Source organism: Danio rerio, chromosome 7, assembly GCF_052040795.2.
Source record: "Danio rerio strain M-AB ecotype USA chromosome 7, GRCz13ab, whole genome shotgun sequence".
NCBI lineage: Eukaryota > Metazoa > Chordata > Actinopteri > Cypriniformes > Danionidae > Danio > Danio rerio.
The window spans coordinates 1,499,777-1,514,036 of NC_141027.1; the positions used below are offsets into that span (position 1 = coordinate 1,499,777).

General features: G+C 36.8%; 2 protein-coding genes and 1 non-coding gene across 5 annotated transcripts in view; 1 reads left to right on the forward strand and 2 right to left on the reverse strand.

The window, feature by feature from the left end:
- Positions 1–13,931, reverse strand: part of alpk1 (alpha kinase 1) — an 859,869-nt gene extending 845,938 nt beyond the window's left edge. For all 3 annotated transcript variants that reach the window (XM_087260152.1, XM_087260150.1, XM_087260151.1), the window contains exons 1-8: positions 13,739–13,931; positions 12,053–12,150; positions 10,328–10,482; positions 4,686–4,884; positions 3,032–3,091; positions 2,865–2,951; positions 1,805–1,881; positions 1,597–1,692 (exon numbers count right to left, since the gene is read on the reverse strand). In XM_087260152.1, the coding sequence (XP_087116278.1) occupies positions 1,597–1,692; positions 1,805–1,881; positions 2,865–2,951; positions 3,032–3,091; positions 4,686–4,884; positions 10,328–10,482; positions 12,053–12,149 (771 nt within the window). In that variant the 5' untranslated portion in view covers position 12,150; positions 13,739–13,931. The remainder of the gene's footprint in view (positions 1–1,596; positions 1,693–1,804; positions 1,882–2,864; positions 2,952–3,031; positions 3,092–4,685; positions 4,885–10,327; positions 10,483–12,052; positions 12,151–13,738) is intronic.
- Positions 1–14,260, reverse strand: part of drap1 (DR1-associated protein 1 (negative cofactor 2 alpha)) — a 660,385-nt gene that overhangs the window by 441,528 nt on the left and 204,597 nt on the right. The gene's annotated exons all lie outside the window — the stretch shown is intronic.
- Positions 14,160–14,250, forward strand: trnar-ucu (transfer RNA arginine (anticodon UCU)). Its single transcript is given in 2 exon segments — positions 14,160–14,196; positions 14,215–14,250. It is a non-coding gene; the product is annotated as a tRNA-Arg (tRNA).

Genomic DNA, 14,260 nt, shown 5'->3' on the forward strand with positions numbered 1-14,260 from the left:
TTGTTAAGATGTAGTCTGATTACTTTTGAATTACATTTAGATTACTTTTGTTAAGATGTAATCTGATTACTTTTGAATTACATTTAGATTACTTTTGTTAAGATGTAATCTGATTACTTTTGAATTACATTTAGATTACTTTTGTTAAGATGTAGTCTGATTACTTTTGAATTACATTTAGATTACTTTTGTTAAGATGTAATCTGATTACTTTTGAATTACATTTAGATTACTTTTGTTAAGATGTAGTCTGATTACTTTTGAATTACATTTAGATTACTTTTGTTGAGATGTAATTTGACTACTTTTGAATTACATTTATATTCTTTTTGTAGTAATGTAATCTTACTACTTTTGGATTACATTTAAATTACTTTTGTAGTAATGTAATCTTAATGCTTTTGGATTACATTTAGATTACTTTTGTAGTAATGTAATCTGACAACTTTTGGATTATAATTAGATTACAGTTATGATAATGCAATCAAACTACTTTTTGATAACATTAGATTACTTTTGTTGGGATGTAATCTAAATACTTTTGGTAACATTTAGATTATTTTTGTGGTAATCTAATCGGACAAATTTTGGATTACTTTTGTTATGATATAATCTGACAACATTTAGATTTCATTTGGATTACTTTTGTGATAATGTAATCTGCCTACTTTTGCATTACAATTAGATTTTTGTTATGGTTTTGCAACCATACTACTTTTGAATTACATTTAGATTTCTTTTATGATAATGTAATCTGACTACTTTGGGATTACAATTAGATTATATTTAGGGTAACAAAATCGGACTGCTTTTGGATTACCCTGGATTACTTTTGTTGTGATATCATTGGACTACATTTAGATTAATTTTGCTTTGACGTTATCTGCCTACATTTAGATTACTTCTGTGATAATGTAATCTCACCACTTTTGGACTAAATTAGATTTTAATTATGGTAATGCAATCAGACTCCTTTTGGATTACATTTAAATTACTTTTGTGAAAATATAATCAGACTCCTTTTGGATTACATTTAGATTACTTTTGTTGTGATGTAATATGACTACTTTTGGATTACATTTATATTATTTTTGTAGTAATGTAATCGTACTGCTTTTGGATTACATTTAGATTACTTTTGTGAAAATGTAATCAGACTCCTTTCGGATTACATTTAGATTACTTTTGTGAAAATGTAATCGGACTCCTTTTGGATTACATTTAGATTACTTTTGTGAAAATGTAATCGGACTGCTTTTGGATTACATTTAGATTACTTTTGTTGTGATGTAATATGACTACTTTTGGATTACATTTATTTTATTTTTGTAGTAATGTAATCCTACTGCTTTTGGATTACATTTAGATTACTTTTGTGAAAATGAAATCAAACTCCTTTCGTATTCCATTTAGATTACTTATTAAAGAATCGATTTATTGTGAAAAACTTACTGCCATTCCGGAAATAATATGCAATCCATTAAAAAGTAACTGTAATCTGATTACAAGTAATTTAAAAAGTAGTTTAATCTAATCTGAATATGGAATCCTTGGATGTAATCCACTACTACCCAGCCAACATTCAGACCTAATTACCAGTTTAATATGTGGTTTATTCTGGAGCGCCGTGAAGTCTCGCTCATTCATGGAGGTCAGTATGTTAGCCAGAAGCCCGAGAGACGTTCCAATGCCCTGAAAACAACAACAAATGCTGATATTCAAGAGTTCTAGACAACACACCAGCAAAAACACAGTCTGATGTGATTATAATATGTTATATAATGCAAATGTGTGTTACTCTGACCTTTTTATCAGGCTGTGGAAGAGTGTAAAAGCCGATGACAGACGCCCATAAGAGCTCTGCAGATTCCAGCCACAAACCTACAGACGCACATTTTATATTACATTATTCAACACTTTAGTTTAAGGGGTGTTCATAAGACTGTCGGGAAAACTTTATAATCATGTTGTGACTGAGATTTTATGCACGCTCATGACAACTGTCATTCAGTCAGTTGTGTCATTTTAAATGCAAATATGACATTGTTATGACAACCTGACATAAACAAATACATCCCAACCGGTTTTTGTCTTTGTCATGACAACTTGACATTACCAAGACAACAAAACATATCATCAATCTTTTTTCTTCTTGCATTATTCTCCTGTAACCAGTAGATGTCCTCAGTGTGCTATTAGTGCATCTGACCAGTGAATCCAGCTCGTGTAAACTAGAGCACAAACTTGATGTGCATAAAGCCCATTTTTCACCTAAAGAAAACGTTAAGTGTGCTAAACGTTTTACATTTTTTAAAACACAGTGTGTAATGTTTAAATGGTGTATTATCTGTTATTATTCTAAACGTGATCCCAACGTTATTGTTTCTCTACATGTTTATGGTTGTAGCTGTGGGCTGAACTCGGCTAATGTTTTACATTCAGAACCATTTTAAAAACGACGTATTTATCATCATTTAATTGTTATTGAGCTTGGTGTGGGGGTGGCATGGTGGCTCAGTGGTTAGCACTGTTGCCTCAGAGCAAGAAAGCCTCTGGTTCAAGTCCCGGCTGGTTCAGTTGGCATTTCTGAGTAGAGTTTGTCTATAGGGGAATTGAATAAGCTAAACTGGCCGTAGTCTATGAGTGTGTGTGTGTGTGTGAATGAGTGTGTATAAATGTTTCCCAGTACTGGATTGAAGCTGGAAGGGCATCCACTGTATAAAACATATGCTGGAATAGTTGTCAGTTCATTCCGCTGTGGCGACCCCTGATAAATAAAGGGACTAAGCCGAAGAGAATGCTAGTTTAGACAGTTCAGGGTTGATGACACTCTTGTCATGCGTTTGCGCTCTTCTGTTCCTCACCCAGCGTCTGCAGCACCTGTCCACGCACCTGCAGGCAGACGGCCTGCACCAGAGTCTGATCACTGGCCTTCTGATACGACCAGCAGCCTGCAGAACAGCATTACAGTCACAGCACAGACACGGCATTGAGCTATATTCGCATGTAAAGCAATGAAAGGGAACAGTACCTGTGGACGCATTATTTTTGATCAGACTGCTGAGAATGAACTCTGCCTTCCTCAGTTTACCTGCATCACAATGAGAACAGACAATCACACTCAAATAAATAAATAAAGAGAGATTAGTTTGGTCACAACTGATTACAGATGGAAATTTGTTGAGTGTGTGTAAACACATACATATATCAGCGTAAGATTTATTTATAGCCATTCTTCCACTTCCTATTGTGGATTTTAATGGAAAACCTGCGTCTTAACTTACTATTAAAATAATTTAGCTTTGTGTAGAGGGTAGGGGTGGGAATATTCATTCATTCATTTTCCTTTCTGCTTAGTCCCTTTATTAATCTGGGGTTACCACAGCGGAATGAACCGCCAACTTGTATAGCACGTTTTTACGCAGCGGATGCCCTTCCAGCTGCAACCCATTTCTAAGAAACATCCACACACACTCATACACTACGTACAATTTAGCCTACCCAGTTCACCTGAAAAACCATGCAAACACAGGGAGAACATGCAAACTCCACACAGAAACGCTAACTGAGCCAGCCGAGGCTCGAACCAGCGACCTTCTTGCTGTGAGGCGACAGCACTACCTACTGCGCCACTGCGTCGCCCGGGTGGGAATATAATTTGTAAACTTATCTGTAAAAATACTTTGTTATATCTGTAAAAGTTTAATAAACAAATAAAAAAATTTAATAATAATTTAGCAAACATTAAAGAAATGTGAATAAATGAAACATTAAAATACTTTTTAATATAGATTATATTTCGGTTAAAAGGATAGTTCACCCAAAAATGAAAATTCTGTCATCATTTACTCTCCCTTTACTCATTCTTCATGAGCTTTATGAGTTTCTTTCTTTAGTTAAACAATACGAAACAAAACAAATCAAATCATCGGTCACAGCTTCCAGTTTATGCAGACTTTAAAAGCAGGACGGACCAGATCACAATGAAAGCAGATGATTATTTTGATCACATTTGATACAGATGGGAATTTGTTGAATGTGTGTAAAAGCACACACATACAGTTAAAGTCAGAATTATTCGCCCTCCTTAGAATTTTTTGTTTCTTTTTTAAAATATTTCCCAAATGATGTTGAACCGATTGAGGAAATGTTCACAGTATGTCTGATAATATTTGTTCTTCTGGAGAAAGTCTGATTTGTTTTATTTCAGCTAGAATTAAAGCAGTTTTTAATTTTTTAAACATCATTTTAAGCTCAATATTTTTAGCCCCTTTAAGATATCTATTTTATAGTCTACAGAACAAACCATCATTATACAATAACTTGCCTATTTACCCTAACCTGCCTAGTTACCCTAATTACCCTAGTGAAGCCTTTAAATGTCACTTTAAGCTGTATAGAAGTGTCTTGAAGAATATCTAGCCTAATATTATTTACTGTCATCATGACAGAGAGGAAATAAATCAGTGATTAGAGATGAGTTATGAACACTATTATGATTAGAAATGTGTTGGAGAAATCTGCTCTCTGTTGAACAGAAATTAAGGAAAAAATAAACAAGGGGGCGAATAATTCTGACTTCAACTGTATATCAGCATATAGTTGCTCTACTCTGCAAAGTCACTCTTCATACTTCTGCAGATTTCTGTGACAGATCCTCGCAGTGTTAACGCATCTGAGCTCACCGGTGTTCAGGTAAACCCGAGCCTGCCGGATGATGACCTGAGGAGCGATGGGAACGTCTGGATAACGTTTGTGCAACGCTTTAGCAACCTTAAGCAGGCCCTCTGAGCCATCCATCCAGTACAGCAGACGGTCCAGCAGAAACAGCACAGCGGCGGCCAAACCGGGATCATCGGCCGCGATACAGTCTCTGAGGAAGAGCTGAAAACACATCAGGAAAAACATCAGATACAGGCCGGGGCTCCAAATTAACTTTTTTACTTGGTGGCACCGGTGCTCCCAACTTTAAATATTTAGGAGCACCAGAAAAAAAATGTAGGAGCACCCACTAAAAATGAATGAGCACCGCTGCAAACTGTATTTGAAGGGATTTGTTGTATTTAAAAAAACAACATTAATTAGGACTAACAAAAAACAGAAACAACTATCTAACTAATGCTGTGATGACTTAATATTTGTGCAATAATTCCTAAACGAATGTCCAATAATTATAAAATATTAATGATGACGATGATGTCAATAATACTAACAATGAATTACATTTCTCATCATCATGATGCCTTAAATGTGCTTTAATGTGAGTTATCTGTATGTATGTATGTATGGTGTGCATCAAATAAAAATGAAGCATTGCAGTAATATTTATTTTGTACTAATGTTTTTATATGCATGTCAATTTAATAAATAATAGTTCTGCTACAAAACAAACAAAATAATATAATAAATCATTCAGTTCAATGCTGAAAGCTGCAAAGCAGTCATCAGTAATTAAATAGAAAAATAATATACACCTCAAGAATGAACAGACAAAAGAAAGGAGGAAAAGTCTCACTTATAAAAGTTTTGGTTTCGCTTCGTGTTGTTTTAATGCTCAGCCTCGTTACGTGCTGAATTACATTTTTCTGTGTTTGCGGAAAAGCATGCGAGTCAGCCGGCCCAATATGAGGGGGGCAGAGCAGGATTCTCCCGATGACCACCGGCGCAATACTGTACTTTGGTATAACCCGCATCAGTTTAAACTCAGTAAAGGCGAGCTTCTTTGGCGATGGTGTTTTAGCGGACATTTGCGCTGTTGCAGCCTGATCTCACGAGGAAACGTATGAAAATGTTACGAATTGCTGTGAGATTGTGTTGGCTGAACACGCAGTGCATGCAGCGCATCGAGATTCAGTGTACTTTTCAGTCTTCAGCCGTTTGCATTCCCCGCGGTCACAAAAGCTGAAAGTCTTGAGTGATTGACAGCTAATATGAACCAATATAGCGGCAGGGAAGAGCGATTTTACCACGTTTTTAGAAAAAAAAAAAAAAAACACGTCGCACTGCAACCATTATATGCAGTCGCACGAATGCTCCCAATATATATTATGAGGTCGCATAGCTTAAATTTTGGGTGCATATATGACCAAAATGGTTGCAATTTCGAGCCCTGCAGGCCATTATAGTCTGGGCTGTGTTTCCCAAACCCATCGTAACTCTCGAAAATTCATGTAGATCTACAAATAGGTTATTGCACACTGAATCAGAAATGTTGGTTATGTTACCTCATTAATTATTACATTAATGCACTGCCTCCGAAACAAATCTGAATCGGGTTCAATGTTTTCCATTTTTCATATGGGATGAACCCAATATTTCCTTTTTCTTTTGTGAAGCAGGGAGAAGACAACGAAATCATCTTCACTACTCTATTCTGTGAATAATTTCGCAACAGATTAATTAACACACTTCGGTATGCAAGGTTTGTGGACTTCAGTGTGAGAAGACCTTAACTGATAAAGTTATGAGGACAATCGATATATTATATCTGTAATTTTATGCATGTTCAGTCATCAGGGCCGGAGTGGGACTCCTTTTCAGCCCTGGAGTTTCAAGCATTAGACCGGCCCACCTCAGTTCACGACTGACAATATTAAAATAAGGTCATTTCCAATTCAGTTACTAATGACACTACCACATCTTTTTTAAGGACGCAGCTGCTTTAGTACTTCAAATGTTCCACAACCCTAACAGTATTAGATGTCTTTACAAAAAAAAAATAAAAATAAATAATTACTCAGGTAAGGTTCGAACCCAGGTCAGCAGCGTCGTAATGCAACGTGCTGACCACTGGACCACAGTTGACCATAGTATTGTTTCTATTGATGGCTTAATCTTTTTCTCCCATTTTTAGATTTCTGATCAAGTTTTCTCAGATTTATTAATGTAGTGAATCATCTGATTTTCATTAAGCAGGTGTAATATTCAATAATATTACATAGATGGAAAGCAAAGCTGGAATCAAGGGTAAAGCAAGAGAGCAAATGCAAGTTCAGCAAACAAATCAGCCATGTGCAGACATTAGGGGTGTCAAAATTAATTGTTTCTTCGGTGCACTGCGATGCAGACGCGGACAATTTAGTATCGGTTCAGTAATAATCATAACCGGTTATTACTGACGTCATTTACCTCATATGCGCTCTGTCGCGAGGGAGGCGATCGCGAGTATTTACAGCGCTTTAACTACTTAAAACTAATAAACTGTGCACAATTTCACTGTGTGTGTTTGCTGGATCAGTCTTTCACTGACATATACAACAATAGCCCCTATTTCACTGAGATCGAGAGAATGAAAGTAGCCTACTCCATTTCTCTCTCTCTCTCTCTCTGTCTCTCACACACACACACACGCACACACACACACACACACACACACAGTGGCCCATTTGACCTGCTGGCGTGGCTTTTCTTCTCCTCTCGGCTGTTTTACAGCGTTACTTCTGGATAAAGAAATGAGCGTCTGCAGAGTTTTCTCCACCGTGTCTATCATGGATCATCTGTGATCGCCGCTGCCGCCTGCCGCTCAGTGTCACTCATCTGTTGAGAACGCAGCGCGCAAGAGCCAATCGCAACCGTTTCTGTTGAGGGTGTGACCAATCAAAGAGGTGTAAGAGAACTAGACAAGGATCAGAAATTGAGCTGGATATTTATATTTGTTTATATTATTTGCTAAATGCTCGTTTTGTTTAAAGGTACAGTTTATATAGCTGAGTGTTTGTATTAAATGACAAAATTGTATTACAAATAATATATAAATATATTCATACATTTTAATACAAGAACTGCTGCTGTGAAGAAAATATAAAACTGTGTATGAAAAGCACCGTCAATGCACCTAGATGCACCGAAATATCGAATTGAACCAAATCGATAGCATAATAATCGTAACCGAACCGAACCGTGAGACCAGTGTAGGTTCACAGCTCTAGCAGACATGTCCTACTTTTCTCATTTCTTGGCTTGTTATTCCTGACTTTGTCCATGGATGAAAGTTATTTTCAATTCTATATGAATAAAACTGTTAAAAAATGTTTATAATTCCAACCAGGATTTGTAAAAAATATCTGGTGCCAAAGAGCAGCTGTGGAGCCCAACAAACCACCACCACTCCCGGCGGCCATCTTGGATCTATATTTACATTTACATTTAGTCATTTAGCCGACGCTTTTATCCAAAGCGACTTACAAATGAGGACAAGGAAGCAATTTACACAACTATAAGAGCAACAATGAAGAAGTGCTGTAGGCAAGCTTCAGGTCTGTAAAGTCTAAGAAAGAAAGTATTAGTAATTTTTTTTTGGGTACAGTGAGTGTGATATTCAGAGAGGCAACTGCAGATTAGGAAGTGTAGTGGAGACTAAATAGTTGAGTTTTTAGTGGTTTCTTGAAGACAGCGAGTGACTCTGCTGTTCTGATGCAGTTCGGGAGTTCATTCCACCAACTGGGCAGATTGAATGCGAGAGTTCGGGAAAGTGATTTCTTCCCTCTTTGGGATGGAACCACGAGGCGACGTTCATTCACAGAACGCAAGTTTCTGGAGGGCACATAGATCTGCAGAAGTGAGAGCAGATAAGAAGGAGCAAGGCCAGAAGTCGCTTTGTAGGCAAACATCAGAGCTTTGAATTTGATGCGAGCAGCAACTGGCAGCCAGTGCAAACGGATGAGCAGCGGAGTGACATGTGCTCTTTTAGGTTCATTAAAGACCACTCGTGCTGCTGCATTCTGGAGCAGCTGAAGAGGCTTGATAGAGTTAGCTGGAAGCCCGGCTAGTAGAGAGTTGCGATAGTCCAGTTTGGAGAGAACAAGAGCTTGAACAAGGAGTTGAGCTGCATGTTCAGATAGGAAGGGTCGGATCTTTCTGATGTTATAGAGTGTGAATCTGCACGATCGAGCAGTTCTAGAAATGTGCTCAGAGAAGTTTAGTTGGTCATCAATCGTTACTCCAAGGCTTTTCACCATTTTGGATGCAGTAATGGTTGCCGCATCCATCTGGATTGAAAAGTTATGGTGTAGAGTCGGGTTGGCAGAAACTTCAAGCATTTCTTTTTTTGCGAGGTTCAGCTGAAGATGATGATCTTTCATCCAGTGTGAAATATCCAACAGGCAGGCTGAGATGCGAGCCGGAACCGAGGGATCATCAGGATAAAAAGAGAGGTATAGCTGGGTATCATCAGCATAGCAGTGGTAGGAGAATCCATGTTTCTATATTCACTGAGGTGCTGCTGTTTGGGGTCGAATGATAGTTACATCATCAATAACCTGCAGGCTGCATTTTGCTCACTGGGCTGCAAGAAAATAAATAAAAAGAGCGGAGCTGCAGCAAAATAATGAATAATAAAGAGGCTATGGTCAAATAAATAAATAATAAAGTGTGACTGCTGAGAGTGCAGGGACACCGGCCCTTGCAGCCAAAAAATGGACCGGCCCACTGGGAATTCTCCCGGTCCTCCCGATTAGCCAATCAGAGCCTGACAGTCATATAATGTAATCTCAGATAAGACCCTATATGAACCAGCCACGGTTATTCTTGTGAATGGTAACTAAAAGCAAACAAAAAGTGCTTAATGGGTTATTAATAGGTCCGTGTTCGTTGGGTAAGGCATTTGTGTCTCTCATGTAAACAAATATATTTAAATAAATTATATACATTAAGCATGAGTTAATATATCTCTCTTCTTAAAAACACAAAACAGCACACAGATAATGTTCTCCAGCTCTCTGAAACGGACCCTGTTAGGCTTTGATCCTAGTAGTGGGGTTTTGGTGACTGTCGCTTTAAATGCAAATGAGATTGTGCTCTTTTCAGGAGAGGGCGGAGCTCCCCCCCCTCACTTTTTTTGTTTTCTCAGTGTTACGGAGGCCAGCTAGTGTGTGCTGTGCAGGTAAACCTCACTCCTCTGACCTCTAAAGGTGCTCTAACGACAGACGCTAGAGTCTTTAGCCTACTTAACAGCGTTAAACTACTGTTAAGACGGCGCTCCTATCATTTGTCAGTCTCCGAATAGGCCCCTGGCCAGATTGAGATTGAGACCCCTGCTCTAATGCACAGACGGCTGCTTCTCACTCAGAGCTGCTGTTATGCTAATGAGGCACTAGTGGGCGGGGCTGTCCCCCTCTGATGACACGTATAAAGGGAGAAGTGTTTCTGCAGACTGTTTTTAATCGAGTGCGATTAGAACAAACACAATTAATTCATGTTCACCATTACAGGCTGGAGATATTCACACACTGCTGACACACAGCTGAGTTTACACCCCTTAGAAGAGTGATTTCTGCATAATAGGTGTGCTTTAAGAGTCAATATACGCTGTAATGAGTAAAGCCGTTACCAGTAAGTCCTGCAGATGAGCCCTGATGAGCTCTGATGAGTTGATCTTGTCTTCAGACGACACCGACTGCTTGTACTGCCATTTCTCCTCCACAAACGGCCACTTTCTGTCAGCCGCGTCCTGCAGGAGTGCGTTCAGATCATCCGGAAACTGCCCTGAGAGGATATTCACACAAAAACACCATACAGTGGACAGCCAGCGTTGTGTGCACCCTTAACATTGGAGATGTTTTGTTGACATTTACAGCTGAAGTCAGAATTATTCACCCGTCTGTGATTTTCTTCTTCCAATACGTTTTCCCAAAATGACGTTGAGCAGATTCAGGAAATGTTCACAGTATTTCCTCTAATATTTTTTCTTCTGGAGAAAGTCTTATTTGTTTTATTTCGGCTAGAATAAAAGCAGTTTTAATTGTTTTAGCTCAATTTTAAGCTCAATATTAATTATATATTAATTATATTAATTATATTATTATATCAATATTGTTTAAGCTCAATATTATTCGCCCCTTCAGCAATATTAGTGTTGGATTGTCTCCAGAACAAACCACTGTTATACAATGACTTGCCTAATTACCCTAACTTTACCCTAATTACCCTAGTGAAGCCTTTACATGTCACTTTAAGCTGTATAGAAGTGTCTTGAAGAATATCTAGTCTAATATTATTTACTGTCATCATGACAAAGAGAAAATAAATCAGTTATTAGAGATGAGTTATTAAACTATTATGATTAGAAATGTGCTGAGGAAATCTCTCTTTTAAACAGGACTTGGAAATAAAATATCCAGGACAGCTAATAATTCTGACTTTTAACAATTGTACAACATTTTAGACGTGAACGAATTGGATTTATACCTTTCAATCCATCTCAGTATGAATCAACGTTTATCCTTTTCCATCATCTTGTTTCTCATAATTTTTATTAAATAAAATTATTTGATTATTTGCATGAGTATTTAACTTTGAATTGATTTTAATCAATGAATAAGTTACACATTGCTTAATATAAGAATGTTCAGGGCATTTGCCTGTCCCTTTATAACTATTTTCAGAAACCACCCCAAGTGGAAATTTTCCTAGTCTATCTGTGTTTTAACCAATCAGGTTATATGTGTGACGCAGTTAATGACGTTATGTGAGAGTATGATTGTTATTGATTGGTGATTGTAAGCAGAGCGGCCTAGGAACTCATTGCGAGTGTTGAAGCTCGCTTCTGCGGATGAAACTGCAAACTATCTTCAGTAAACTTGATTTATTTATTTAAATCTCTGACTCCGGCTCTTCTTCATCTACCAGACTGCTCATCCTTTGGGTTAAACTGTAAACCATCCCTACAGATTTTATTAACAACATATTACAAGTTATTAAAATGCTATTTTCTGAAGGTTCACTCAAATTTGGAAAGACATATTAATTGGGTTAATTTGTTCAATTAAACTTAAATAAGCATTGTGTTAAAACAGCCCAGCATTTGTGGAGTGTACAGGACTCTCTGCTGTTTGAACAGGTTTCAGTGAATATATTTTGCAAAATAGGTTTTTAAAACATTTTCACACCCTGATGTCTGCATTAACACAGCCAACAGGGTCACATTACAATACATAAATAAAGTCTTTAAGGGTACAGAAGGGTTTAAAAAAACATGAATATAGGGAAAATGTTTATAATAGCATTGTAGTTGTTGTGCATGTGTGTTTGTGTGTGTGTGTGTGTGTTTTCTCACCACGGTGGAGCAGCAGCAGCTCCGTGGGTTCAGTTTTATCACTCTGTGCACACCGCACACACTCCTGCAGCAGCAGCGATACCTGCTCAATACTCATGCTGGAACACGCACATATACATATACATATGCACGCACATATACACGCACATATACACGCACAGAGAGAGAGAAAGAGAGAGAGAGAATAATTCAGGAGTGCACAGAGTTTCATCATATAGGAATGTACAGAACACACTCACGTTTCTGCTGATCTCACACACAGAAGAAGACAAGCATCTACAAATCAATGAATCTACAGAAGGGAACTCATATATATATATATACATGGATATATATATATATATATATATATATATATATATATATATATATATATATATATATATATATATATATATATATATATATACAGTTGAAGTCAGAATTATTAGCCCCCTATCAATTTTCTTTTCTTTTTTAAATATTTCCCGAATGATGTTGAACAGATTCAGGAAATTTTCACACTATGTCTGATAATATTTTTTTTAAACACCATTTTAAGGTCAATATTATTAGCCCCTTTAAGCTATAATTTTCGATAGTCTACAGAACAAACCATCATTATAGAATAACTTGGCTAATTACCCTAACCTGCCTAGTTACCCTAATTACCCTAGTGAAGCCTTTACATGTCACTTTAAGCTGTATAGAAGTGTCTTGAAGAATATCTAGTCTAATATTATTTACTGTCATCATGACAAAGAGAAAATAAATCAGTTATTAGAGATGAGTTATTAAAACCAATATGATTAGAAATGTGTTGGGAAAAAAAATTGCTCTGTTAAACAGAAATTGGGGAAAAAAATTAACAGGGGCTAATTATTCAGGGGGACTCAGAGTTCCCTTCTGTAGATTCATTGATTTGTAGATGCTTGTCTTCTTCTGTGTGTGAGATCAGCAGAAACGTGAGTGTGTTCTGTACATTCCTATATGATGAAACTCTGTGCACTCCTAAATTATTCTCTCTCTCTCTTTCTCTCTCTGTGTGTGTATATGTTAATTTATATAAACTTTTACGTAGCTATATATAATATATTTATATATTTTTAAAGACATGCAAATAAATTCAGTATCAAAATTAATTAACTAATTAATAAAACACAAATTAAAATAGTGAAAAAAAACATAATTTACTGTAAATACCCTATTAAAAACACCGTATTTGTGTGATTAAGTAAGACAAATTAAAGATGTGTTTAAAGATGTCAAACCTTCCCAACTATTCAAAACTACAGTTAATCTAGGAGCAGAATAAAATAAACTATAATTACTATAAAAGTGACAATCAAAACAATTAATAATAATAAAGCAATTGACTAATAGTAAAAAAACATTTAAATTTTTTATTAAAGAATTTCAATTATTTTACCATACCTATACATACATTTAAAAAGAGAAAAAAATATATATTTTCATAAATAAATGTAGATCTTAATGGAAACCATCGAGAAAAGATCCATAATGAACACAAGATAAATTAAATAAAACACGACGAATAATTGTTTCATCTTCAAACCTCTTATTGTTAAGCTAATTTAAACTTTTAACCAGTTTCCGCTACTTTACATTACAAATTAGCAAGGAAACAGTAAACAAGTAAACAAAGAACAGCTAAAAACGAGTTCAGAGTTAAAAACAACTGCTTACCTTGAGAATCCTGCGACCGTCTGCTGATCTAACACAATCAACTCGCGACTCTGACAGTATGACAACACACTGATCCTCCTTATCGAGATGAAATGAGCACATCATAAACTTTTGTTTGTTTGTTTACGTGAAGCGTTAAAAAATCCCGTTTAGAGTTCCTTTCGCTTCCGGGTCACGTGTCTGACTCTCAGCCAACCACAGCATCATACGGACGTGTCTTAAAAGTCATAAGAGAAATGAAAGACGGCAGAACCCCCGCTCTGGTCAATAGCGTGACCCTGCACAGCTGGAGCAGCTAATAACGATGATCGTTGGAATGTACCAAAATAATAAACATATGAAGTTATAAACACACACATCAGCACGCCGCAGGGTCGTGTGTGTGGTACAATAAGCGTAATATACTGCACGATCAACAGGTGGCTCCGTGGCGCAATGGATAGCGCATTGGACTTCTAGGAAAGCCTCTCGAGGGGATTCAAAGGTTGTGGGTTCGAGTCCCACCGGAGTCGCATTTTTTAA